Source organism: Drosophila navojoa, chromosome X (assembly GCF_054131105.1).
Source record: "Drosophila navojoa isolate 15081-1374.11 chromosome X, UAZ_NAV_1.0, whole genome shotgun sequence".
In the NCBI taxonomy this organism is placed as follows: Eukaryota; Metazoa; Arthropoda; class Insecta; order Diptera; family Drosophilidae; genus Drosophila; species Drosophila navojoa.
The window spans coordinates 2,347,557-2,373,116 of record NC_142895.1 but is presented as its reverse complement, the minus strand read 5'-3'; the positions used below and the strand labels follow the sequence as shown (position 1 = coordinate 2,373,116).

The 25,560-nt window shown below is 42.1% G+C and overlaps 5 protein-coding genes across 7 annotated transcripts; 3 read left to right on the top strand and 2 right to left on the bottom strand.

Annotated features, from left to right (window-relative positions):
• Nucleotides 1-415: 415 nt before the first annotated feature.
• LOC108656740 (box C/D snoRNA protein 1) lies at nucleotides 416-1,871 on the bottom strand. The gene is made up of 3 exons (XM_018108994.3): nucleotides 1,631-1,871; nucleotides 795-1,564; nucleotides 416-737 (listed from the first exon to the last, which is right to left on the bottom strand). Exons 1-3 carry the CDS (start codon nucleotides 1,660-1,662, stop codon nucleotides 484-486), a joined length of 1,056 nt encoding a protein of 351 aa, XP_017964483.1. The 5' UTR covers nucleotides 1,663-1,871; the 3' UTR covers nucleotides 416-483.
• Nucleotides 1,842-6,252, top strand: Fpgs1 (Folylpolyglutamate synthase 1). Of its 2 annotated transcripts, none has more exons than XM_089265118.1 (5): nucleotides 1,842-1,961; nucleotides 2,439-2,823; nucleotides 2,879-3,052; nucleotides 4,163-5,001; nucleotides 5,768-6,252. In XM_089265118.1, the coding sequence occupies exons 2-5, from the start codon at nucleotides 2,542-2,544 to the stop codon at nucleotides 6,180-6,182; spliced, it is 1,710 nt and encodes a 569-aa protein (XP_089121244.1). In that variant the 5' UTR covers nucleotides 1,842-1,961; nucleotides 2,439-2,541; the 3' UTR covers nucleotides 6,183-6,252. The 2 variants fall into 2 exon arrangements, with proteins under 2 accessions (XP_089121244.1, XP_017964474.1); XM_018108985.3 differs by having other exon boundaries at nucleotides 1,880-2,080.
• Nucleotides 6,253-8,028: 1,776 nt separating this feature from the next.
• On the top strand, nucleotides 8,029-14,702 carry LOC108656741 (uncharacterized). Its single transcript, XM_089265124.1, has 3 exons — nucleotides 8,029-8,490; nucleotides 13,252-13,792; nucleotides 14,014-14,702. The coding sequence occupies exons 1-3, from the start codon at nucleotides 8,418-8,420 to the stop codon at nucleotides 14,270-14,272; spliced, it is 873 nt and encodes a 290-aa protein (XP_089121250.1). The 5' UTR covers nucleotides 8,029-8,417; the 3' UTR covers nucleotides 14,273-14,702.
• A 3,619-nt stretch (nucleotides 14,703-18,321) lies between these two features.
• LOC108657312 (uncharacterized) lies at nucleotides 18,322-25,069 on the top strand. 2 transcript variants are annotated; one of them, XM_018109879.3, is made up of 4 exons: nucleotides 18,322-18,451; nucleotides 23,967-24,081; nucleotides 24,144-24,335; nucleotides 24,415-25,069. In XM_018109879.3, the coding sequence occupies exons 1-4, from the start codon at nucleotides 18,444-18,446 to the stop codon at nucleotides 25,039-25,041; spliced, it is 942 nt and encodes a 313-aa protein (XP_017965368.3). In that variant the 5' UTR covers nucleotides 18,322-18,443; the 3' UTR covers nucleotides 25,042-25,069. The 2 variants fall into 2 exon arrangements, with proteins under 2 accessions (XP_017965368.3, XP_089120678.1); XM_089264552.1 differs by lacking the exon at nucleotides 18,322-18,451 and adding an exon at nucleotides 23,875-23,907.
• Nucleotides 18,593-25,483, bottom strand: LOC149090520 (uncharacterized). The gene is made up of 5 exons (XM_089264553.1): nucleotides 25,312-25,483; nucleotides 19,694-19,934; nucleotides 19,449-19,631; nucleotides 18,928-19,386; nucleotides 18,593-18,840 (listed from the first exon to the last, which is right to left on the bottom strand). The coding sequence occupies exons 2-5, from the start codon at nucleotides 19,844-19,846 to the stop codon at nucleotides 18,703-18,705; spliced, it is 933 nt and encodes a 310-aa protein (XP_089120679.1). The 5' UTR covers nucleotides 19,847-19,934; nucleotides 25,312-25,483; the 3' UTR covers nucleotides 18,593-18,702.
• Nucleotides 25,484-25,560: the final 77 nt, after the last annotated feature.

Sequence of the window (25,560 nt, the reverse complement as noted above, 5' to 3'; positions counted from 1 at the left end):
TCCATCACATTTGTGGGAAAGAGATGCCAATAGAGGAAGGCGGATTTGGGGAAAACAGTTCATATTTGCATTGGCGGAACTAATTTGGCGCAGGGCTGCACAACTTTGCTGGCCTTTTGAACAATTAACTCAGTTCATATTGCATAGGCTCCACTTCAAATTATGGCAGTTCCATCACTGGATCTGTTAAGCTCTTTTGTAACGTCTTGCACAGTTCAAAGAGATGATCTACTATTAGCTAATTATGTTTTATATTTTTATATTTATTTATATAAAGCTAACATTTTTTTTTTGTATAAAATACATATATAATCGTTATGGTATACAGGGTATTTTCTATTCGTCACTTCTTTCACAACATTTCTTTTAGGTTAGTTGACGAAATTTCTATAAATTTTTCTGCATGAATTTGGCAACATTTTGTAAGTCATGCACAAAGTTAACTTTATCTTATGCTAATTGTTTAAACTGTTTGCTTATTGTTTAATTGTCTACATTTTCATCATCACTAAGCAGCTCCTCGTCGCCGCTGCTGCTGCTGCTCTCCGAGGAGGAGTCGACGCCAAAGCTATCTGCCAATGAGTAAATGTCCTTCAGCTCGGGCAGCTGCTTCGTTGGTTTTTCTGGCTTCGATGGCTCTGATGGCTCAGCTCGCTCAGCTGGATCATCTGTCTCGGCCTTGGCACGTTTCGCGGCCGTTGGTTGCGGATCACTGCTAGCTGCCTCCACTTCCTCATCTGCAAAGATCGAAAGCTACAGCGATTTGTATTGAATAGGTCGAGTGTAAAACTTACCGCTATCAATCGGCTCAAGGCCAGCAGGTGGACGCTGTTCGTAGCTGATGTATATGGTTGGATATTCGACAATTGTCTTGCCCGCCAGGTTCGAGCGGAGTGTTTTGTAGGCTGCCAGTGGATAGCAGCGTTGGCCACTCCGTTTGACGCCCTCGGCACGCAGCCAGAGGCTGAGCTCGCCAATGCCAGCGGTCTGATGATGTTGCAGCACCTTGCGGTGTGTGAGGGCCAAGTCCTGCTGTATATCCAGATATTTCTCCAGCAATTGTTCGAGTGTTTGCTGTTCACTGCAGCGCTTTTCCACGAAGCGTGTCGGCGTTTCGCTATCCATATGAACAAACAGCCATTCGATTTGCCAGTAGATGCAGCGCTCCTTCCAGTTCAGATAAGTGGTGTTCTCCTTGTGCCGGCTGAAGTTGTCCAGCATGAATTGCAGACGCGTGCCGCGCTCTGTGGCTGCATTGCGAAGCCGATGCAGTGGCAGAGGCAACTGTCGCTGCTGCTGCGTATAGCGTTTGCACGGGTCCTTCTTGCGATGCTCGGCATAGCGGGTGCACTCCTCGAGGAAGCAGTAGTCGCTCATGAATTCACGCTCGGTCATTTCGCTGATGGGCATGAATTTGGTGCGATCCCGTTTGCCGTCGCACTCCAGCTCCCGCTTGTGGATCTGTACGCAACTGAGGCAGCACGTTTTCACCTCGCATTTGGGGCAGGCGTAGCGCGCCGGCTGGCTGGCGCAGACCTCGCAGTTACCCAGACGCGAAATCCGACTGTTTGTGTGTGTGTGCAATAGTATGAATTCAATTATATTTAATTTTGTATTTTATGGCACTTACCTAGATGCTGGCACATCAGTTGTTTCCGTCATGTCTTTTATTATTATTGTTTACACGTGCGTGCACTCATACACTCACTCACGCACTGATACACTCACTCATGCTCACACGTACGCAAGCACACGCATACAGCAGCTAACGTAAACACAGCAAGCACTGAAATTATCGCAATTTTGTAGTTATGCCATTCACACGCTCACACGTGCAGCGTGTATGAAGTGTAGAAACGCGGTTTTTTCGGTTGAAACTAAACATAAATTTTAAATGATTTCTACTAGTGAAACAAAAGCTGCCAGCCTACGGTGACACCGGTGCCACTGTACACTGCTTTGTAAATGACATTTCCGGCCACTTAACACATTATAATTGTTAATAGAATAGAAATTTGCTGTGAACATTAAAAAAAAAATGTAAATATATTGAACCGCGAGAATGCGCCTGTGTGTGTAGGTATGTTTGTGTGTGTCTACATGCGTGTTTTATCGATGTTGCCACCTAGCAAATTTTTGTTTGAAATGTATCGTTATCGCTATTGCCGATATTAACTGTAAGCGATATTTATCCACTTGTTGCGAAATCGCGCCTTATCAAATATACGTTATCTTTGAATTTCTTTTGATTTTGCATGCTTAAAAATCAATAAATGAAATATTTGCATGTGTAAATTTGTGTGTCATCGTTGCATGTCCGATTAATGAACACATTGATCTTATCTAATCTTTTCTTGGTCGTGCACGCATCCATATTGTTTATATTATAAATATGTCAATTCACTTTAGAAGTTGATCAATTATATATTTTAACGTAGAGCTTAACATTGATAGCAAGAGAAGCACTGAGAGCGATAGAGAGAGCTTTAACATAGACAGAAAGAGAGAGTGAGAGAGAGAGAAAGCGTAGAACGTAATAGAATGCCATTGCGAAAGCCTCTTCGCTTAGTACGAACAATAGCAACGATCTGCCTGGATGTAGCATTATTGAGCGGCACCAGACGGATGAACAACACAATCAAATTGCGCCAGTTGGCCACAAAACCGCCCACACTGAAGGCGCTGCAGAGGCCAGCTGTCGGTATTAATGGCTGCTCCCAGCCGCAGCCGGATCAGATGAAGTACTCGTTCTCGGAGCTCGTCTTCTCGGATCGCCGTAGGACGCTCACCGAGCAGGATGCTCGAGAGGAAGCGGAATATAATGTAAGTTAACTTCCTGGCTGGGGTGCATAGCTCTCTTAATTGTTGTTGCTTCTAGGCTGACATTGAGCAGCTGAAAGATCTGCAGTCGAATCGGGAAAGCATCCAGAACTCTATTAACACTCGCTGCGATACGCTGGCCATTACATTGAAGTATCTAGAGCGGAGTGGCTTAACCTTAGAAGATGTGGAGAAGCTGTCCGTTATTCATGTAGCCGGCACCAAGGGCAAGGTACGTAGCTTCTGTCAACTCCCTTCACCCAATTCCAACACCTGCCGCTTTTCCTGGTTGATAAACAATACGAAATTAACACGAGGTGCCAAAACAATAATAGAAAACAAGTCTAGCTTCACGTTTACCTGCTTCTATAAATACATATGTATATATATATATATATATATATATATATATATATATATATATATATATATATATATATATATATATTTGAATAGTAGGAAATTGGCTTAAAAAGTTCATCAACTATTCAAAGATATTGCATATACATATATTGAGTTGACCAAAAGATTAGATAGGGCAAATTTTCATTAAGTTAACTATCTATTGATAAACTCTAAGCACTTAACACCTTTGAAATGATTCAAAATCCAAACGGAATTTGATAAAAACAAATATTGTTTTTTTTTTTTCGTTTTGTTTTTAGATTTATTTTTTTTCTGATTTCATTTTTTGTTTTTAGAATTTAGTTTTCTATGAAACAGAAATCAGGAATCTAGAGAGTTTCTTCATACAAACGACAAATAGAACAAAACCAATATACTCATTTCACTTTCGTGAATGAGTATAAAGACTGAGTACGTTTAATTCATAGTTTTAGCAAAAAAATATTTAGTTGAGTATAATTATAAATTATAATTATAATTATTAATTATAATTATATAATTATAGTTATATTGAAAACGAAAGTTTCAAAAATCAATTAGAAAAGAATATGAAATATTAAAAATTATTTTGTTTCTATGCTTCTTTATTTACAAAATTTTACATATTTTTTAATTTTTATATTAGTATTTATTAAAAAAATATGTATATGATTTTGTTTTAATATTTATTTATTTTTTGTGTAATATATTTGTTTATTTAGATACATAAACATAAACATATATAATTGTACGTATTTTCTCACAGTGTATGACATAATTAGCATGTTCATTGACAACTGAGAACTGATAGCTGATAGCTGATAAGTGAGAAGTGAGAAGTGAGAAGGGAAAAGTGTTAATTTTATATGTGAATAGCGAATGCAATCTGTGCTGGATTCGGCTAGAACTATTTTAGTTGTTTTGATTTGATGCTGTGACTGAGTTTGGTTTCATTTAGGGCTCCACTTGTGCGCTGACCGAGTCGATATTGCGGCAGTATGGAGCACGGACGGGCTTCTACAGTTCGCCCCATTTGGTGTCCACGAACGAGCGCATACGGATCAATGGCGAGCCGCTGGCCAAGGCGAAGTTCACGCATTTCTTCAGGCTGGTCTACGATCGTCTGCTGTTCGGTCGGGAGCATGAACGGGATATGCCGGCGTTCTTTATGTTCCTGACCATCGTCGGGTTCCATGTGTTCATCGCGGAGCGCGTGGATGTGGTGGTGCTGGAGGTGGGCATCGGCGGTGAGCTCGACTGCACGAACATTTTGCGCAATGTGCGCACGGCGGGCATCACGTCCCTGTCGCTGGAGCATACTCAAGTGCTGGGCAACACCATCAAGCAGATCGCCTGGCAGAAGGCGGGCATCATCAAGCCCGGCGCCCACGTCTATACGCACGTGACGCAGCCGGAGTGCCTGCAGGTGATACGCGAACGGGCAGCCGAAAAGCACGCCCAGCTCTTCGAGGTGCCCCAGGCCGAGGAGCTATTCGCCCTCAATCAGCGCTCCGACTTTCTGAACAGCTGCAACGACTATGTTCGACTCAATGGGTGTCTGGCCATCGCGTTGGCCTACGACTGGCTGCGCCAGTCAACGGGTCGACTGCACCGCGACTATCCCCTCAACTGGCTGCAGCTCACCGACGAGGTGCTCCACGGCATCAGCCAGGCCAATTGGCCCGGTCGCTGCCAGCTGGTCCAATACGAGAACATGCGCATCCATCTGGATGGAGCCCACACAGTGGAGAGCATACGCGTCTGCTGCAACTGGTATCGGAAGAGCACAAAATCAAGGTATGCCATGGGTGACATGAGATGTAGTTGATGTGTATTCTATACTAATTATACTTGGCATACTTTATCACATCATATCATGCTCCTATCTATTCTCTGCATTCCACGAGTACTATCTATGTCCATATGCTGTATTTTGGAACCAGATCATCTGTACTATCTATGTCCTGTACTCCTTTAACTATCTATTACATCTGTCTATCTTTCCATCTATAAATCTATCCACGTATCCAATCATATCTACTATCAATCTTATCCCTACTATCCTATGCTATCTTCTACTATCTATACAATCCTTACCATCTATCTATATAGTTATACAATCGACACTATATCTACTATTCTACATCTATCTATCCTTCCCATACATATCATCTATATTATCTGTACCAATAATGCTATAGTTATACATTCTACACTATATCTACTATCCACACTCTGTTCTTTTCCATCCCATGCCATATTTACTATCTATCCTACATCTATCCTTCCTATACATATTATCTGTACCAATAATGCTATAGTTATACATTCTACACTATATCTACTATCCACCCTCTGTTCTATTCCATCCCATGCCATATTAACTATCTATTATACATCTATCTATCCTTCCTATACCTATTATCTATATTATCTGTACCAACAATGCTATTGGTACTATCTACCGTCTATTCTGCTACTATTTCTACTACTATGTCTTTTCTCTACATCATCTATATTCCATATTCTATTCTGATCTCTCTCTCTCTCTTTCTATTTACAGTCGCAATCCAAGTATCTTGGTCTTTAATCGCACTGGTGATACGGATACAAAGGCCCTGCTGCAGGTGCTGCAGCAGTCGTGTAGCTTCGATATGGTTTGCTTTGTGCCCAATTTGTCCAGCGCCAAGGCCAATGATCCCAACCAGACCAGCGTCTGCTACAGTGATGAGGCGCAGCGGGAGCGAGCCAGCCTGATCGCCGAAGCCTGGCAGCAGCTGTGCGATGCTAATAAGCAGGTCAACCGCGGGCGAATGTACAACACGGTCTGGGATGCCTTCGTTGAGATGCGCAAACGTTATCCGGCCCACATTGAGCTGGATGTGCTGATCACGGGATCCATTCATTTGTTGGGTGCTGCCATATTGATGCTAGACGATTTCCATTTGGGGGCGAGGGCAACAAATGGCAGCACCTGAGTGAGAACACCTGCGTTGCACTGTACTTGAAGGCTATGTTTCTCTAGATTATAGACTAGATATTTAATCCCAGATATTTCCCCATAGGACTCGAAATCGGACTATATTACCAATTGGCCAAATTATAAATTTCTTCCAAGCTGCTACGAGAATCTAGCAGCAGCTAAGGCACAAACCCAGTTTCACTTGTAACGTAATTATATGCTGAACATAGTGAACAATTATACAATATGAAAAAAAATATATATATATATATATTTATTTGGTTTGCTTGTTCTTTGAATTGCCAAACAGGTGGTATTCGCAAGGTGCGCCATGCACATGCAGCTGAACAAATGTTCCGCATAAAAATCAACTCGAAATTAAAACAAGTAAGAAAACTCTAGTCGAGACTGCTCGACTAGGAGATACCCGGAACCCTCCAATCTGATATTCTACTCACTCTACACTACGTTTAGGCACACATACATACACACGCACGTATTAAAACGCGCTCTCCTAACTGCGCAGTAAGCAGCGACTGCGCTCAGGCTGCGCTGCAGGGTGGGCAATATAATACGAATTTATTTGTTGAATAATTTAATTTCTAGCCGTCCAATCTTAATGATCATAATAATATCAATCAGAGCTTGATCATAATGTTCAAATGTATGTACATTCCAAAGCACAAGTCTCTACTACTTGAAATACGCCTTTTACAAGTGTGAGGGTGAGCGGTTGAATTTAGGGGTGGGGGGTAAGTTTTAACAAAAATCGAAATTTTATAAAATACACATAAGTCTACATTTAAAATTTGAAAGCTCTAGCTCTAAAGGTGTAGAAGATATAATTAAAAAACTAGCTTTCGATAAGGTTTTTAATCGATAATAAAATATCGGGAGTTGTTATAGATTTTTAGTGATAAATTCGATATGCGCGTGACACACACGGACCTAGGAAACAAAATTTCAAGTCTCTAGCTCTTATATCTTCTGAGATCGACGCGTTCATACATAAGGACGGACGGACGGACAGTCAGACGGACATGGCTAAATCAACTCAGCTCGTCGCCCTGATCAAGAATATATATATATACTTTGTGGGGTCTGCCACGCCTCCTTCTGCCTGTTACATACTTTTAACAAAACCATTATACCCTGATTTCCCATTTTCAATGGGTTCAGGGTATAACAATGTTTGACAGACGAATTCGATATATCAGTTCTCTTCCTTTGAATCTCACCCAATACCAAACCGTCGGCAATGTCCAGTTAGATTAAACACGTACAAAAATATACACACATTAATATATAAAAACAATCACCGACAGCGACACCGACGGCAAAGCGCATTTGCGATGCGGACGTTAATTTCACGGCAGGCAACACTGGCTGAATGCGCGTCTGGCACCTGAGTGCGAGCTGCAGCAGGCTGTTCTGCTGCCAGCTGCCTGCGACAGGGTTGTTTGAGCAATGCCCGTCGACCAATCAGCGACGGCGGCCGCGATGAATGTGCGAGTGAGCCAGCTAGCTAGCAGTCGCTGTGCTCGGTGTGTTTGTAAAAACAAAATGGCTAACGCGTTACGGAAGCAGGACTTAGCGTTGGGGGCGAGCGAGATGGCAGCATAGTTGACTGATTAAATCAAAGCTAAATGAGATGTTAACATGCCAGGCGAGTTGATGGACGTGGCGATGGCGGGGGCAGGGACGGGGTCGGGATTGGTAGTTGGGCGGCTGCCATTGCCGACTTGTGGGCGCTGCGACTGCCGGCTGTGCACGCTAAACTGTGCCGTTTACAGCAACAAATCGTGTAATTCACTTTTTTCTAGTCACTGTGTGACTGTGTGACTGTGTGTGTGTGTGTGTGCGCGCGCGCGTCTGTGTGTGCGTGCATGTGTGTGAGAGCCTTGCGCTGCGCTAAAAGGATTAATAAACGTTCGCATTTCAGTTGTTCATTTGACTCTGCGCTTAACGGTTCAGCTGCCAGCGTTGCCAGAAATTTAATTAAACCCAACTACATAAACAACAAATATGCAGAGCATCAAATAAGTGAAAGCTGCCCTTTGCCTGCCGACGGAATTCCTCTTCAAACAGAGCAAGCTGGATATTTTTTGTAAATATTTGTTTTGTGTTTTGTGTCGAAATAAACGTTGAAAGATCTCAAAAAAAACGAAAAGCAATGTTAAGTGCACAGCTTTGAACTATCTTAAAGAATTTTGAAAATTTGTGTTTAGTTCACAGTGCTCAAGCCTTCAAAATGCAAAGTTCAAAATCGTTTCTAATACGCGATCTACTGGGTGACCTAATCAATCGGCGACAAACGGATTCCGGTAAGCGAATTTACAGTTGGCGATTTTGGGGCTTTTTATCTTTCTGACTATATCGTCTCTCGTGGATATATTGCCAGGCTTATTAGAGTAGATTGAGATGATTAAAACTATCTCTGAAATTTATAACCTCAATCTTCTACCTGTCCTCTATATTCTTTCTTCTATCTTCTATCTTTTATCTTCTATCTTCTATCTTCTTTCTTCCATTTTCCAGCCTCCATTTTTCATCTCCCGAATCCTACCATCTTATTAATATCTTATATCTTCAATCTTCTACGCACACACACACACACACGCACAAGTTGAAAGCAATTAGCCACTAAATAGTTGTAATTGTTGAGCTAAACTTTATTTAATGTCATGCATAATTAGAGAACAAATGCAAGCAGAGAAACACAAAGCTCAAGTCATATAAATGCGAGAGCACCTGAGGCGGTTCGATACCCTGGAAGACCCATATGGAAGGGTATATTGTCTGAAGATCATAGAAGTGGATGTAAATGAACTTCAGTTGTAAAAGACATAATTTCTGAATATTGCGATATTAAGAAGCTGCCCTATATTTGTGTTCGTCTGTCTCTTTCTTTTCTTTTTGCTCCTCGCACTTCTCTCTCTTTCTCTCTCACTTGAATATCATCGCTCTTCTCATTCGTTCTTACTTTTCTCTCTCTGTCTTTCTATATTTCTCACTAATCTCACTTTTGTCTCCTTTCTTTAGCTCTCTTTCCCCTCTCATCCCCAAACTCTTTCTCTATCTCTGTCGCTTCTTAATCTTTCTCTGCATCTTTATTTTATTTCTTTCCCTGTCTCCAATTCCCCCACTGTCTCTCAGCTATTCTCTGCCTTCATCTGATGTTCTCGTCCTCTGACTTTTCTTTTCTCATTCTTATTCTCATTCTCTTTTTTGTCTCTCTGTCTCATTCTCTCTCTCTCTCTCTCTCTCTCTCTCTCTCTCTCTCTCTCTCTCTATCTATCTCTTTTCCGTAGCATGCTTCTGTACAGACTCTAGGGTATCTGTTAGTCGTGTACTCTCTACGTTTAGTCTTTTGTTTGGTGTTAAGCATTTGCATAGCATTGTTTTCACATTCTTCTTCTTCTCGTTGTTGTTGCTGCCTGATTCCGGGGCTAAACAATCAAAGTTGTTGTACGTGACAAATTGCTCGAGCGCGAGTTACGAGAACAACAACAGCAACAACAACAACAACAATAGCAACAACAGCAACAACAAATTAAATTATTGCCTCGAGCAATTGTTGCTTCAACTGTATGCACACGCCTCATTGCACCACCCAAAACCCACCCAGCCCAACCCAACCCACTCACCCAACGCCCTAGCCCTGTAGCCCTGTAGCCCTTCGCCCTCTCAATTTTGTGGCTAAAAGTTTTGTTGTCGTTTCTAATTGTGGCGAGGTGTGAGATTTAAATGCCAGCGGCCAATTGCTCAGCGGTTTGACACAGAGAAGTATGTGTAGGTGGTTGGGTGGTGCATGTAAAGTGCCAGCTAATTGGCCGCCACACAGCAGTGTAATGCGAGACAATTAAGAAATAGCCAAGCTAAAGCGCAAGAAGCAGCTGCTGTGGGTCGGAGCTAGAGCATGAGGCGCCCTCTCGCTGAGGCCCAGGCTCAAATCTCAGCTAGAAGCTAGCCCGATTTAAAGTTCAGGCTTGAATTAAGCTGAATTACAAGAGCAACTTTTGTTGTTCCAGCACAAGCATAAGCCCAAACATGCCCAAGCCTCGTGCTTGATGCTTTCAGTCCTTGGCCCTAAACCTAACCTCAAATATCGAACATGCCCCCAAAACTTAAGCTGAAATCGTAGCTAAAGCTGAAGCCCATCGACAACTCTAAATTTAAGCTCAAACCAAGACACGAGATGAGCTGAAAGTAAGACTGGGGCCAGACAAGCTAAATCCATGGGCAATACAAAAATAGAAGCCTTAGTTCAAGACTAAGCTCATTGGCTTTAGCTAAGTCTTGAACTAAGGCTTCAATTTTGGTATTGCCCATGGATTTAGCTTGTCTTGCTTACTTTCAGTTCATCTCGTGTCTTAATTTGAGCTTAAAGTCCATGTCTATATCCACATTGAAGCTCAAGTCGAGGCCAAAACTGAGGCTCAATCTTACGAAGCTCTCGAAAGTCAAACTCGATCCGAAGCTGAGGCCCAAGAATGCTTCTGCCTGCTTCTTATAGGACTAGGTGTGGCCAATTATTAAAAAGAAAGACTCTCAGTCTTTCCGACTATCCGTTCTTCGGCATGTCGTGAGCAAGAGTTAGCTCTGATACGACTTAGGTGTGTCCCTCTTAAGGCTACCTCTAAGGCTTTTCTTGTAAGATCCCATCAGACACTTGAAAACTTCAAATATTATGCAAAGCTCTTCCTGTAGCACTAAGAGCTCAGGAATGTTTCTAATAATCGATAAATATCGATAGCGTGAAATCGTGAAATCGATCATGAAATCGATAATATGTTATAGATGTCATAAATAGCTCATAGATATATCCAAGATGCAAAGAGCTATATTACTAAATGTATAAGTGTGTGTCCAGGGCGTATCTCTAAGTCGAGCACTCTAGGGTAGCTTGCGTTTCACTTTTCTAGGTTTTCACTGGGAGCTTTTGCAGATAAATTTGCTTTGCTTTAAGTTGACATGAAAATATCATCTGGAAACTTTACTAAATATCGCTCACACTCTCTCTATCTCTCTCTATATATATGAATATTATAGATATGTGTATGCTCATATATATTTATATATGTATAAATGACTTGTTTCTCGGAGTTCAAGTACCCATTAAATGGCAATTGTGCCGCAAATTGATACGACGTGACTTTTGATCGAAAATATAAAAAGAACTCACTTGAGACGAGCCACACACGCTGCTTCACACACACACACACACACACACACAGAGACACACACCCACACACACACGTGCATAATTGAATCATCATACACATGTTGTATGCTCTCTTCCTTCCTACCTCGCCCACTCTCCCACTCTCCCTCTCTCTCTCTTTCTATCTTAGTTGTTGTCGAAGTCAAAAGCATTCGGGGTTAAAATATAAAAATAATTTCCGCAGCGCAAATATGATATATATTTGCTATATATACATATATAGTATGTGTATATATGTGTATGTCTATATATATATATAAATCAAGTAGAATCCTTGCTGGGCACACGTGAACAGGCGCTGCCGACGCTGCAGCCGCCTCCTGCTGGTGGTTGTTTTTTTTTTTTGCCTTCGTCTTTGACCGTAAATTCCAATAGGAAGGAAACAATTGAGCAGCTCGAGCAAAAACACGTGAATTTAATCAGGCTGTCCCGCAGCGTAGCTGCCATGGCTTACATATATATATATATATATATATATATATAGAAAGGATATATATAATCTATATACGGATATGCGCATCGGATATAAATAACATCTTGATTGAGTCAATGGGCACAAATTCGATTCTCGTTCTCCCTCCTCCACTTGTCTTGCCTTCTTTTCGTAATGGACACGAACGAACGCCCACTTAATGCCACGCCCCCACTTCGCACAGCTTGCGTTGTCTTTGCGTCCTGTGGTCGCAGCTGGATGGTAATGAGTCCAGACATCGGTTATCCACAGCCTGGGCAAAGTGCCTGCACGCGCTCATCTCTCGAAACTTGGAAGCTCTTAACCTCTTAGGCTCAGCCTCAGCCTCAGCCTCAGCCGGAGCATCTCTTTGCTGAATCTCTCAGCCTCGCTGACTCTTGGAGCAGAGAACGCATTAACGACACGCTGCGCTTAAAAGCATGCTACATTCTATCTATAGAACTCTTGATCTCGTGTTGGGCTTTGGGAATGAGAATAGTCTCATATTCGATAAATAATTGAGCTAATGTTTGAGGGAGAGAGACAGAGTGGGCGATTAAATGGGGCCGAGAATATGGGAGAGGGAGGTAAAAGAGACATTTGGGAGAGATTAAGAGAGAAAAACAGAGAGGGAAGCAGAGAGAGAGGGTGGGAGAGGTAGAGCGATAGAGAGGCAGGGAGAGACAATGAGAGACACACAGAAAGAGAGAGATTGATACTGAAAAACAAAGATAGAGACAGAGAGAAAGTGAGATAGATAGGGAGAAGGAATGAGAAAGACAGAAAGAGAGAAATACATAGACAGAGAGAAAGATAGGATGGAAGAGAGAGAGGGGAAACAGATAGAGGCAGTCAGAAAGAGAGCGAGAAAGAGAGGGGAAACAGATAGAGGTAGTCAGAAAGAGAGCGAGAAAGAGAGGGGAAACAGATAGAGGTAGTCAGAAAGAGAGCGAGAAAGAGAGGGGAAACAGATAGAGGTAGTCAGAAAGAGAGCGAGAAAGAGAGGAAATGAAAGCGGGAGAGAGAGACACACAGTCGAATTCTGCTGAGACAGAGAGAGAGGGTGGGAGAGGTAGAGAGATAGAGAGGCAGAGAAAGACAAACAGAGAAAAACACACAGAAAGAGAGAGAGATATTGATAGTGAGAAACAGAGACAGAGACAGAAAGCAAGTGAGTGTGATAGGGAGAGAAAAATACATAGACAGAGAGAAAGATAGGATGGAAGAGAGAGAGAGAGGAAACAGATAGAAACAGTCAGAAAGAGAGCGAGAAAGAGAACGAATCAGTAGAGTTCTGCTGAGACTCGCTGAGAGTCAAATAAAAGAATTACAAGATTTTTATCATTGCCCTCGAATAGTTCTTGTGAAACATAGGTAATCCCTTCGTTTTTTTACATCTCGCTCCGACAGAGATCGAACTGTCTAACGATGACTCGGACATCGATATTGAGGATCGCTCGACGCCTGACTCGACGGCGCATGGCTGCCAGCAGGATTTGCTGCTGTCGCATCACTACAACCACAACGAGGAGTCGAGCGTGGGCTCCTGCGGCACGGTTACACCGGGACCGGGCTCTGGTTCCGGCTCCGGCGCCGGCGCCGGGTTGAGCGCCGCTGCTGCTGCAGCGGGCATGGCGGCGGGCCTGCTGGCTGCCGCTGCTGTGGGCGGTGGCCCGGGTGCAGCAGGCGGTGGCCCGGGTGCAGCAGGCGGTGGCGGCTCAGGTGGCGACAATGCCGTGGGTGGCGGCAGCTATGCCGAGCACAAGCTGCAGCTGAGCAAGAGCGGACGCAAGCCGCGCCGTCGACGCACAGCGTTCACGCACGCGCAGCTGGCGTACTTGGAGCGCAAGTTTCGCTGCCAGAAGTACTTGAGCGTCGCCGATCGCAGCGATGTGGCCGAGACGCTGAGCCTGTCCGAGACGCAGGTGAAGACCTGGTACCAGAATCGACGGTAAGTTGTCAAAATGTAAGATCTTGTAATTTTTTTTAATATCTGCGTATCTTTTGTATCTCGAAATTCGAGTTTAATATTCGATTTTTTGTTTGCGCTTATAAGTAGACTACATTTTTTTCACATTCTTGCAAGCTCCATTGTGACGGACAGACAGCTCGTTGCTATGTAACTCATGTTAAACTGTCTCTCTCTCTCTCTCTCTCTCGCTCTCTTGGCAGCACTAAATGGAAGCGACAGAATCAGCTGCGCCTGGAGCAGCTGCGCCATCAGGCCACCTTGGAGAAGGACTTTGTGGTGCAGGAGAATGGCGGCGGCAATGCGCTCGGCTGCTGCCCCAGCGGCTTGTCCAGCTCGTTCAGTGCCGCCGCCGCAGCCGCTGCTGCCGCTGCCGCTGGCAATCCGTGCAACTTCCTGACGTCGGCCGCGGCGGCCGCCATATTCCGCAACGTCAGCTACGTGCACGGCTGCCCCATGTAGAAGAGCGGCAAGCCCCAAAATATTTGCCACTACCAGCTCCAACCAGAGTCCAACCGAATTCCACGTTTGCCTATGTAAATATGATGACGATGTTGAGGATGATGATGATGATGATGATGATCGGAGTGAATTTGTTTTTTTTTGTGCAATACGAATTTTTATTTCTAACTCGATGTCTACTTCAATGCGTATCGATCTATCGCAGTTATCGATAAGTGTATACGAATATCCCAATTCCCCCCATGTCTGCTCTTATCAGTAAACCCTAGGCTTAGTCTAATTAACTGTAATATATACTCGCTCGCACACACACACACTTAAACACACTCGTATGTAACGGTAATAACAATTGTGAACTCTGTGCACTCGATAAACGATAATTTTTTTTTGTGAAAAATAAAAATTGAATTGCATATTTGATGAAAAAATACACTAAAGCAAAAATGTTCGTTATCAAATTGTTTAACTGTGATTTTTGTTTGGGCGAATATCATGGGAAACGATATACGTGATGTACTTTGAAAGTAATGCCAGATCCAGAACCGGGTAAGGAAGACGTTATGCTTAGAATGCATAAATGAAGTCAAGATAAAACAAAATCATGAATGGAGATTACTTTAAAAAATAGATATTAACTTTAAATTAAAAACAAACAATAAATGCGATACTTTTTGGGCAGCTCTCTTATATCTGTATTAATTGCTCAAATTTCATTAGAAAATATCAAATAGAAATATAAACATATACGATAAATAAATGTATGTTTTCTTCAATATATTTCACATTTAATATTGTAAACAATATTCCTTTACGTAATCAGGAGGAAAACATCTCATTTGCGAAATAATTCTATTCGATTCGAAGTCTCGTCAAAAAAAAAACTATCAATAACTACTTTCGATATATCTTTAGATGCAATCATTTACCGTTTGGTTTTTTTTTTTTTATTCTTGTAGCAGCTGCAAGTAAACGCTGCGAGCTGCATTTCCGATTGTGCAGAGCATTGAGTCTCATGCTTAAAAATCAACTTGAGCGAATGATACAAAACGATATCAATTTGTCGCTATATAGTAGTAAATGGCATGCTATGTGCATGCAGCCAATACATGCATACATTTACATATACATATGTGCTGCGAATACGTATGTGTGTGTGACTGTGTAAAAGTTAGATTGGGCTGAAGCGGGTGGCATAGCAGCCAACCGGAAAACAAGCAACAACACTGCATGCAATTAAAACGGGCCGCAAAAGAGCTTGCGCATATGGCGAACGCACGGGCGAGAGCGAGACAGCAGTAGTGACAGTGAGCATAAGCTGACTGTGTGTGTGGCTGGGCTGAGCCTTGAGCAGCGACGTCGCGTCGCAGTCGACTTTTGTGGTTAGATTTTCATGCACATTTAGCTCGCTATGATGATGGGGGGGCCACAGCACAAAAAGGACGAGAAATGTTTAGCCACAAATTGAATCTGCGGCGAGTCAGTTAACAAGCAGCGCCCGGCCGCAGCGAGTGCGAGCAGGATGCACTGACATGAATGCAAGCCCCAGAGCAGCAGTGACTAGACGAGTGCAGAGAGATCGAGTGAGGCTGAGAGATAGAGCGAGAGAAGCGAGGAGTGGGCAGTAAGCTGGGCTGTAGTCATAGTTCGAGTGGCCGCAACGGAAGCAGCGCAGCAGCAGCGCAGAACGCTAATTAAAAAGGCACTTGAACTGGATGCGACGTCGACGGCGGCGGCGACGACGGCGACGGCAATGGCGATAGCGATGGCGATGGTGAAAAAAAAAAGCAAACTAAAAAGTGAGAAGAAGGAGTGAGAGAGAAACAAGTTAACTTTGCCGTTGTAGCGTCGCTGCATTACAGTTATCCATGAAATTGTCTATGAAATGTGAATGTAATTAAATGAATAAAATGCAAGCAGACTTCAACCGCCTCGCCTCCTCGCCGCCTGGCCCTTGGCCCGCTCTGCATTCAGTTTCGTTTGCCTTTGCGAATTCATTTTTGTTTGCGGTTCATTTGCGCAGCCATTGAGAACTCAATTGCATTTTTTAATTGGTACATTTTATGTCTGCCATCCTTTGAGTGGCAAAGGAACTCGGCTCGCAGTGCTCAGCCGTGGCTGCCACTTTGATTTGTATTTATTTAATGAGTTATTAATTGCATTAAGCTTTGATTACAATTGCACAAATGCAGACGCAGGTCTCAACTAAAGCTGAAAAGAGCGCACCAAAAGGCAATCAAATATGGTCAAAGGCAAAAAAGGGCAAAGGCCATGCACAAAGTTGCCTCTATCATATACATGTATGTGTGTGTGTGTGTGTATGTGTTTGTCTATGCAAAAGCACGCAATTCTGACTGCTATGACACTTCGGCTGAGCTGCAGCAGCTGCTGACTGATCTGTGCCTAAGCTTGACATAAGCTGATTGATATATAACTCACATTAAGCTTGCATTTATTCAATTTGAGAACTGTTTAAAGCTATTTCAGATCAATTTTCTTTAAGAATGAATGTGATGGAATATGATGGAGACAAACTAATGTTCATATATACACACATGTGTGTGTATATATATATATATATATAGTATATATCCATTACAAAACTTAATGGACAGCTGTGAAATATCAGACAAACAACTTTTGCAGGTGTTTGAAAATGAGTTTCAGCCGTAAGGAAGAGGTTTTTTTTTGCACCTGAGCAATTTAACGATAAATGCAACACACACACTGAGACAATAACAGCCTGCTGGTGACATCAACAGCTACAAAAACAGTAACAACAACAACAACAACAGCAGCAACAACCACCAACGTCATCATCATAGAGACAAGTGTTCAACACGCCCCGCGGCACAAACACAATTTGCAACATTTTTCCAAACGGATAATGACAAACATTTTAATCACAAAATGAAACCGAAACCGAATCCAAATCCGCAGAATCCACCACCGAAACGAGCAAGCGAACCGAGCAGGACAGCAAGAGGTGCGAGCGCAGGGCCACCAACCGAAAACACCACAGCGAAAGGTCCTGCAGGCCAAACACCACTTGATGTCGCAAGTCAAGTGGGTTCTTGGTCTTTGCGTCTTCCACAAACTTAAGAGCGATACAAAATAGATATTTCACTTTAAGGAAGTCGTAAAAGCGCATGAAATAGAATCTAATTTAAAACCTCTTTCATATATGAGGTGAAAAGAGAGAGAGAGAGAGAGAGAGTGAGAGAGATAGATAGAGAGAGAAAGAGAGAGAGAGAGAGAGAGCGAGAGAGACAGAGAGAGAGAGAGAGGAGAGCGAAAGCGAGAGAGTGTACAGAGATAGATAACGGGAGACAGCGAGTCAGAAAGAGAGGGAATGACAAAGTTAATGAAAACTCTAATGATAATGGCAATGACAATGAAAATGTTAATGAGGACATTAATGATATATTTACATATCTTTCTTAAGAATGCCAATCCCAATTCTTATGCCAATGTCTAATGATAATGCTAAACCTAGCGCTACAGCTATATAAAATTAACATTATAATAATAATCAAAAATTCGTATGACAACAAAGATGATAATAATGGAGCTTCTCTCTGTTAACTGTGCTTGAGGTTAGTCAAAATGCTTTCCGCAGTGTCAGGCAGCTCTTCAGTTACCTCTGCTCTTGTTTTCTTACGCCCTCCCATCTTGGAACCAGATGCTATCCTACATAATCCTTCAAGCTTGACCTCTATCTATGTACTCCAGTTAAGCCAGGAAGTTATGGACTCTATTGCTCAACTTTCTTCTAAAAAGTACGAAAGATGATTCTAGTTTAGTCGAGTATACCAGACTAGTCTATACCCACTTATAAATATTCCCACTTAAAATCGACTTCAATGAAAGACAAATCATTTTTCTTCCAATTCTCGCGCATGAGGCATACTTGAGTTAAGCTTAGCTATTAACACAAAGACAGACAGTGCGAGAGAGAGAGACAGGGAGAGCTATCTACGATCTATTGAGTGCGAAACAAACGCCAAGTTCCGAGCGAGCAAGTTGTTCGACGTTGATTTTAAGCCCGATCTAATTTCTAATCAGTTGATAATTGTGCGTAGAAGCGATCGCAGCTAAACGGACTGCACGTCGTCGTCAAAGTCGTCAAGTGTTTTAGAGTTGGGATATCCGATAACACCAGCTGAATCGCATAATGGAGCCGTAAGTAGTTGGTTAACATACTCGAGATTTTTATTCTCAGAAAAAAAAATCTATAAATGTAAATAACTTTATATATATATACATAGATATACATTCAAATTTATATAGCTATAAAGATATATATATATGTATATAAACGGATTGATATGGAACGGGTATACATGACATTATGAATTCGTTTAGCTTGTCGTTGAGGCGCTTTTGGATAGGGCATTTGAATATGGTATATGCTATCGCCTTAGGCTGTTAGGTTAGTCGTCCAGATCGGAATAGGTGTCGACAGGCACCTCGAACATCTTGGGCGGCTCAGGCTGAAATTCGATTAGTTCCGGTGTTTCCAGCCTGATGCGAGTCAACAAGTTCACCAAGCGAATCACCTGATTCCTAACCTAAATATGTAGATGTGTATGTGTGTGTGTATGTATGCGCATGTGATTGATTGATTGATTGATTGCTTGAGTTCCGTCACTGCTCACCTGATTCATCCAACAGTCGTCGGGACAGACCTGATAGAGTACACTGTTCGCCCAGCTGGCCATGGAGTCCAGATCGACGCGACGTATCTGAAAGAAGTGATCCGGATAGCCGGCCTGCTTGAGCCGCTCATTGTTTTTGAGCACCACCAGCTCGAACACGCGATTGATCGACTCCAGTAGTATATTCAGCTCGCACAGCTGATTGATGTTCATGTCGGCTAGACGAAAATGTGCCTCCTTGCCTAATGCCTCGGCCAGTTCCTTGAATTCGCGAAAGCGATGCATGGTTATTTCCATGGTCAGGATACGTCCAATCACCGCCCAGAGCAGGCACACGCCCATCGGCAGGGCGTTTGCATTGCAATTGACCACGCCCAGAGCGAGGTAGAGCTGATTCGCCTCGACACAGGCGCCCGCCTTTGTCAGCTCTTCCAGCAAATACTCGACATGGCCATGCACCTGCGTGACGAGCAGCAAGAGATTATCTCAATGAACACCTGGCGCCAGTTGGGCGAACCTACGCTCATTGGATCCGTGGTATCCATCATGCCCAGCACACGATGCATCAGGCCGCACATATTCAACTGCATCTCGACTGGGCCATAGGCCAGGAACAGCATGGAAACAGTGACAAACAGAGGGCGCAGCATATCGTCTTCCCAGTCACGACCCGATTGGCGCACCCCCTCCATGCCAGTGACAATCTAGTTGGGAGTTGAGTTGAGAGTGAACTGAAATCGAAGCGCAGCTCTCACTCGTCGCTCACCTGGTCCAGATCATTGGTCATGTGGATAATCAGACACTTGTGGGCCAGTGGGCTGCTATCGATCCAGCTGCGTAGTTGCTCCAGCGTGCAAAATTGTTGAACATTGGGCTTTACCGGGCACGGCACAGCGCTGTTCTCATTATTGGGCTCCATATTCCGACTCAAAGTGTCTTAATGCTCTAGCGCGAACTGTCAAAGCGTAAAAGCAAAGCGAGCAGCGATATGCGAACTGTAAAAGAGTCTAGAATTCGCCGGCATGTTTATCAATGATCAATTATCAAAGCATATAGGTAGGCATTAGAAAGTCGAAGCTTCTCAATTTTCATAAAGCATTTTTGTTTCACACAAAGTCAACGGCTGGGCATTTACTTGGCATTAACAAAGTATTCTATTTGTGTATATCATTGCATGAGTGTGTGCACCTACGTGGGCCCTCATCTTAATTATGTAGCACTCTAAATTGATCGATAAGTTATCGCAAAGTAATGCCTATCCTGAAGAGTTGTTCTTTCACAATTTCGAATAACTTGAAGCTCATTCTATTTTCGATAAATTATCGATAACCATTAAGTACCATTAGTTTGAGTTTTATTCCCTTACATTCTCTTTTCCATCTAGTTTTGACAATTCTAATTATTTTGCCCTTCAGCAAGTTATCGATAAGTGATAATTATCACTAGATATTCATGTTTTATATTCTCACATCTCATACTAGTGAGTCGTAGCCCATGCATACATCATTCGATCCTTAACACTCAAGACATTTACTAATATCAATTTGTTATCGATAAACAATCATTACGCTTTGCTGGGCAGAGCTTGCCAAATATTTTGTCTTAAGTTCTCGAGAATCGCCTCCACTCCAATTTCTTTATTTATCCTAGTCATTTCGTATATCTAACAATATCGATAACTTTACAAGTCGATTGTCAATTACAATTGTATGCTAAACATTTTTTACAGTCCAACATATAAAATAGGTTGTAAATGCCAAGAGCTCTGCCCACCCCATCCCCATCCATAGCACATAAACACATCAATGATATCGATTTAATAGGAATTTTGTCTATGTTTATGTCAAATGTTATGTGAACTGTTTCGCATTCCTCAAATTTTGTTTAGAGTTCGACTGAACTAACTAATTGCCAATTTTGTGATACGAAATTGAACTCGCTGAGTTTTTAGCTGACGACCCGTGGCTCGCATTATTATTAAAAAGAGGAAAAACCGCCTACAGCAACAGGAGGAACAAACAGTCAAAACAGTGGCAAACCCAACAAATCAACGCATAATGATATGAAAATCTGTTGGCTTTTGTATTCCGGCTGAAGTGAAGCCATTCGCCTCACCCTTAACCTCTCCACCCCAGCCGCCAGCCCCCAGCCCGCGCCCTCGCGTTCTACCACACTCCACACACATAAAAGTAGGCGAGTGTATGTCAACAATTTGTCCTAAATTAGGCGTAAAATTTACAGATTGCCCTGCTAAACAATAACAACGAGCCAACCCCTAATAAAAAAAAATAAAGCCGTGAAGAGACTGACTAATAGATATCCTATAGTGACATAGATATCCTATAGAGACATATTTGATCTATGATTTATATGAACTAAGTAGATTACTGGTGCTTCATGATTCACAACTCATTTAGAATTCATAATTCTCATAATTCGTGATTCCCAACTACGGCTCGGAGCATTATGCATTATTCATTGTGTTGAAAGATATTTTCGGACCACGATCCCAAAAAAGATCCATATTGACACCAAAACAGACAGCTAGATCTATATATATATATATGTACATACCTGATGACTCCAACATTTGATATACCCACTCACAGCATGTTTAATGAGTGTCTGGTATAAAAAAGGTTTGCTAATAAAAGGGTAGTTGCTACTTATCATCAGGCTCAACCTTAACCTCGTCGAGCACCACATCCTCATCCACATCATGCTCATGATTATGAATGTTATCGTTATGATGATTGTTCAGTCACTCACTTTTTTTCGACACTCTTCAATTGGCTGGACAGGGTATGTGTGGAGGGGGCGAGGGGAATGGCTTTGTTCAACCCCCTTTCGCTAATTTGAGGCTTTTATGACATCTAATTGAAGTAGAAGCGAATACAGTTGGCATTGATTGCGCGACTTTGTGGTAACAGTGAAAAGAACAGGATTACAGTGTTGACTAATGCCGCACTTATGTGAAACTCACTCTCCCGCTCGAGATTGTAATCGTTGTAATAATTTATGCATTGTATATGTATCTAAGCTGATTTGCATAATTGGCTCAAGGCAGAAGGTTAAATGTACCAGATATATATCGTATAGCTGCACCTTGTATAGCTCATCAAGTGCTATCTTAATTGCTCCCGCGGATCTAGATCAAATCTGATTTGGTTAGAGCAGAAAGGCTTTTCCCATGGACACAGGTTCAGTTAAGGTAGGTTAGACTTCGATTGGCTATTCACGCAGAAGTATTCAGCTGAGGAATGTCATAATTTTGAACTATTTAAAATTATACAAAATTATACAAAAATTATTGAAAATATTTTAAAAATGTAATTTAAAAGACAATGAACACTTAATGAGGAATTGTACAAAAATGTTAACACAAAGTTCACCTATTAAATCTCAAACAAAAATTGAATAGAAATTGCGACCAAGTTTTTAATTGAAAACCGTTTGAAACTAATTTGAAAAACCGTTGAGTGTTTGTTAATTGCAATTTGAGGTTAGGCTAGATGCCAAGCACTTATAAATGCGCGCACACACATACACACGTACACTCACCCACACATGTACGTGCATGTGTGAAATTTCTGCATTTAATGCGGAACAAGTTTGTGCGCGTTCCTTGGCCCCTTGGCTGCCTTTGTAAAATATGCATAATTAAAATATACATAGATATAAAGTGCACAATGCGCCGTCGTCTTGGGGCAAAAGTTGTTAATCTTTTCATGCAGCTGCATAATTAAAATCTGAATATAGAAATTCTATGAAAAATTGCGCCTCCAAATGGGCCAAATGGCAAATAACAACAACAGCACTGGAAGCAGCGAAAAAGGCATAAGAAAAAACCTGCACACATACAGTGACAGACATACAACTTAACAGTCGCTGCTCGTTAACAGTCAGCTTTTGGCCTCGCCGCTGATGCTGCTTCTGGTGTTGTCTCTTTCTCCCTCTCGCACATTTGCGCTTTTAGCTGTCTATGTGTGTGCGAAGTAATTGCAAAATATGAATGCATAATGAGCAGATATTTCCAAGTGTGCAAAGGAAACGTCAAGCAGCAACGGTGGGCGTGGACCATGGGGGGGCGTCAACTTTTATGCTAAAATGTGCGAGGCGCGCGTGCATTCGCATTTTGTCAGATTCTGCCTTACAAGGACAAACACATACGTACATACATATGTACATATATATATGTATGTAAGTATGTTTGTATGTAGTACAAGTATGCAAATATGCATACTATGTGTATGCTTATACAATATTGCAGCACGAAACTGAAAAGCATCTCCACTAGCACATATTCGCATAATGTGCGCATCAAACAAAGATGGCGGCCATTGAGTGCCGTCGAAAGATGTTAAGCAGAAGAGCTCATTAAAATTGCTGCCCATTGGACTTGTAAACAATGTTAAGTTGCCTATTAACAGAGACGCCAACCAACATGTTCATACGACATACATATGTACAAAAGCATATGTATGTACATACATACATACATACATGTATGTCATTAGAGGTGTCACTCTACATACCTAAATATGTATGTATGTATGTAATATAAAGATGCATAAATATTCATACATATGTATGTACATTTGTAGGTAATTTAAACATGCATATATATACATATATACATACATACATATGTACATATGGACATATGTACATATATACATATATATAAAATATCAATATATCAAAGTTTAGCTTAAATCAATCCAATTCCATTTAAATCTTAGGAAACAATAATATTATATTCACTCTAAATACATACATACATACGTACAAAAGCTACATACATTTACTGGCCTTTGCACATGCGAATCCTCGATATCCGTTACTAAGCTAAGAAGATATCGATAATTAAAACGATCATTTACTGATTGTGCATCTCGATATTCTAACGATAGGCTTAAATTGCTCATTTCAAAGAAACTACTCATTTGGCTCTGTAAGCAAAAGTTTAACGGAAATGTAGTCCACATGTATGTACATAAATCTAAACAATTATCAATAAGATGAAACGTTTTTTATAGGACTTGGGCCATACGTCCACAGGGTTTTGATATCGAGCAAGTGCGCCAGGCTATGTTTAAATCTTGTTTAAATGACAAAATCCAGTTCATCAACTCCACGGACAACGTGATTGAGGTGAGTGTGCCGACAATATGAGGGCAAACAAAACTTATTTGTACATTTCTAAACACGATTAGTTAATTGAGGCCTTCGGCGAACTGATGTCACAGGAAGAGATCGAATTTGGCGCTGAGCCGCTGGCTGCGCTTCAAGTGGCAGGAATGATGCTCTTTATGCTGCACCACAACGATTTGGCCAGCACTCAAGTGCAGCGCACGCTGTTCATGCAGCGCTGCTTCGATTACATGGCTTGCACCGAGGAGACGCACGTAGGCAGACTAATACTGATTAATAATAGTAACAGATAGCCGTTAACTAACTAACGAACATTCTACCCAATCGTGGCAGGTGCATGACCTGTGCACACAGATCCTCCTGCTGTGGGATGTGAATCAATCGGATAATATGCTAAACCTGATCCTGTGCTGCCGCTACGCCAGCCCGCTGGGCACTATGGCCCAAATCGTCGGCAACTGCCTGCTCTGGGCTATGCTCGATAAGCTGACGGATCTGGGCTTCAATGAGTATCGTCTGCGTCCCTATCCGGAGTTGATGATGGCCATTGCCATGGTCAATCCGTTGGTCTATTTGCAAAACTATTTGCATTCGCTCAATTTGATTGTGCGCGTGATTGCGGCACTCCTGATTGCCGGGCCGTACGGCTCCACTGAGAAGTTACGCACCGAAGTGGGCGTACCGGAGCATGTGCTCGAGTTTCCCAATGCCGATGCGGCTGTACTATTTCGTTGGCTTAACACCATTATCGAGGAGCTGCGCGACGAGCTGCAAGTGCGCGACGGCCATGTCCAGGAGCGCATGATCATACTGGAGGCGTCATGCGAGCTACTGAAGCTGGTGCATGCTCATCTGGCTGATTATTATCAGAGCATGTATAGCATTGCCGACTTCGAGGACGATGGCTTCGTATCGGACCAGCAGTGCGACAACGATACAGATTTCGAATGGCTCCTATAACGGTACTGTCTGGGTATATATGTATGTATATGCGAATACGAATACGATATATATATATTATATAAACTATTTTATGAAAAGTCTATTATAGAAACCATAAAATGTAGTAATTTATTTACTTAACAATATATTGATCAATAATCTAGGCATACGCGTTTATATTCCAGATGTAAAATATGAATGAATAGTTTCAAAAAACGTCTTTGAGGTTATGCGCGAATGGCTCGTTACTTTTATTTTAAATGTTACGGATATGTGATATATGCTTACCTCTTGTCTCTATATGGTTTCCACTGAGAACCACTTAAATATCACTTCAATATTTTAGTGATATGCAGACTTTTTAGCTTTAGTTGTTGTATTGCGACTTAGATCAAAAATTTTAGCACCACGCACTAGCTGAAGATGTTGAACGGCTTTGCCGGAATGCTGGCCGGAAACGAGATTTTTTTCTCCTCTGCAATCCTTTTCCGTGCAGTGTTGAGGAGCAGCGCGCGCAGCTTATAATGTAGACGGTAA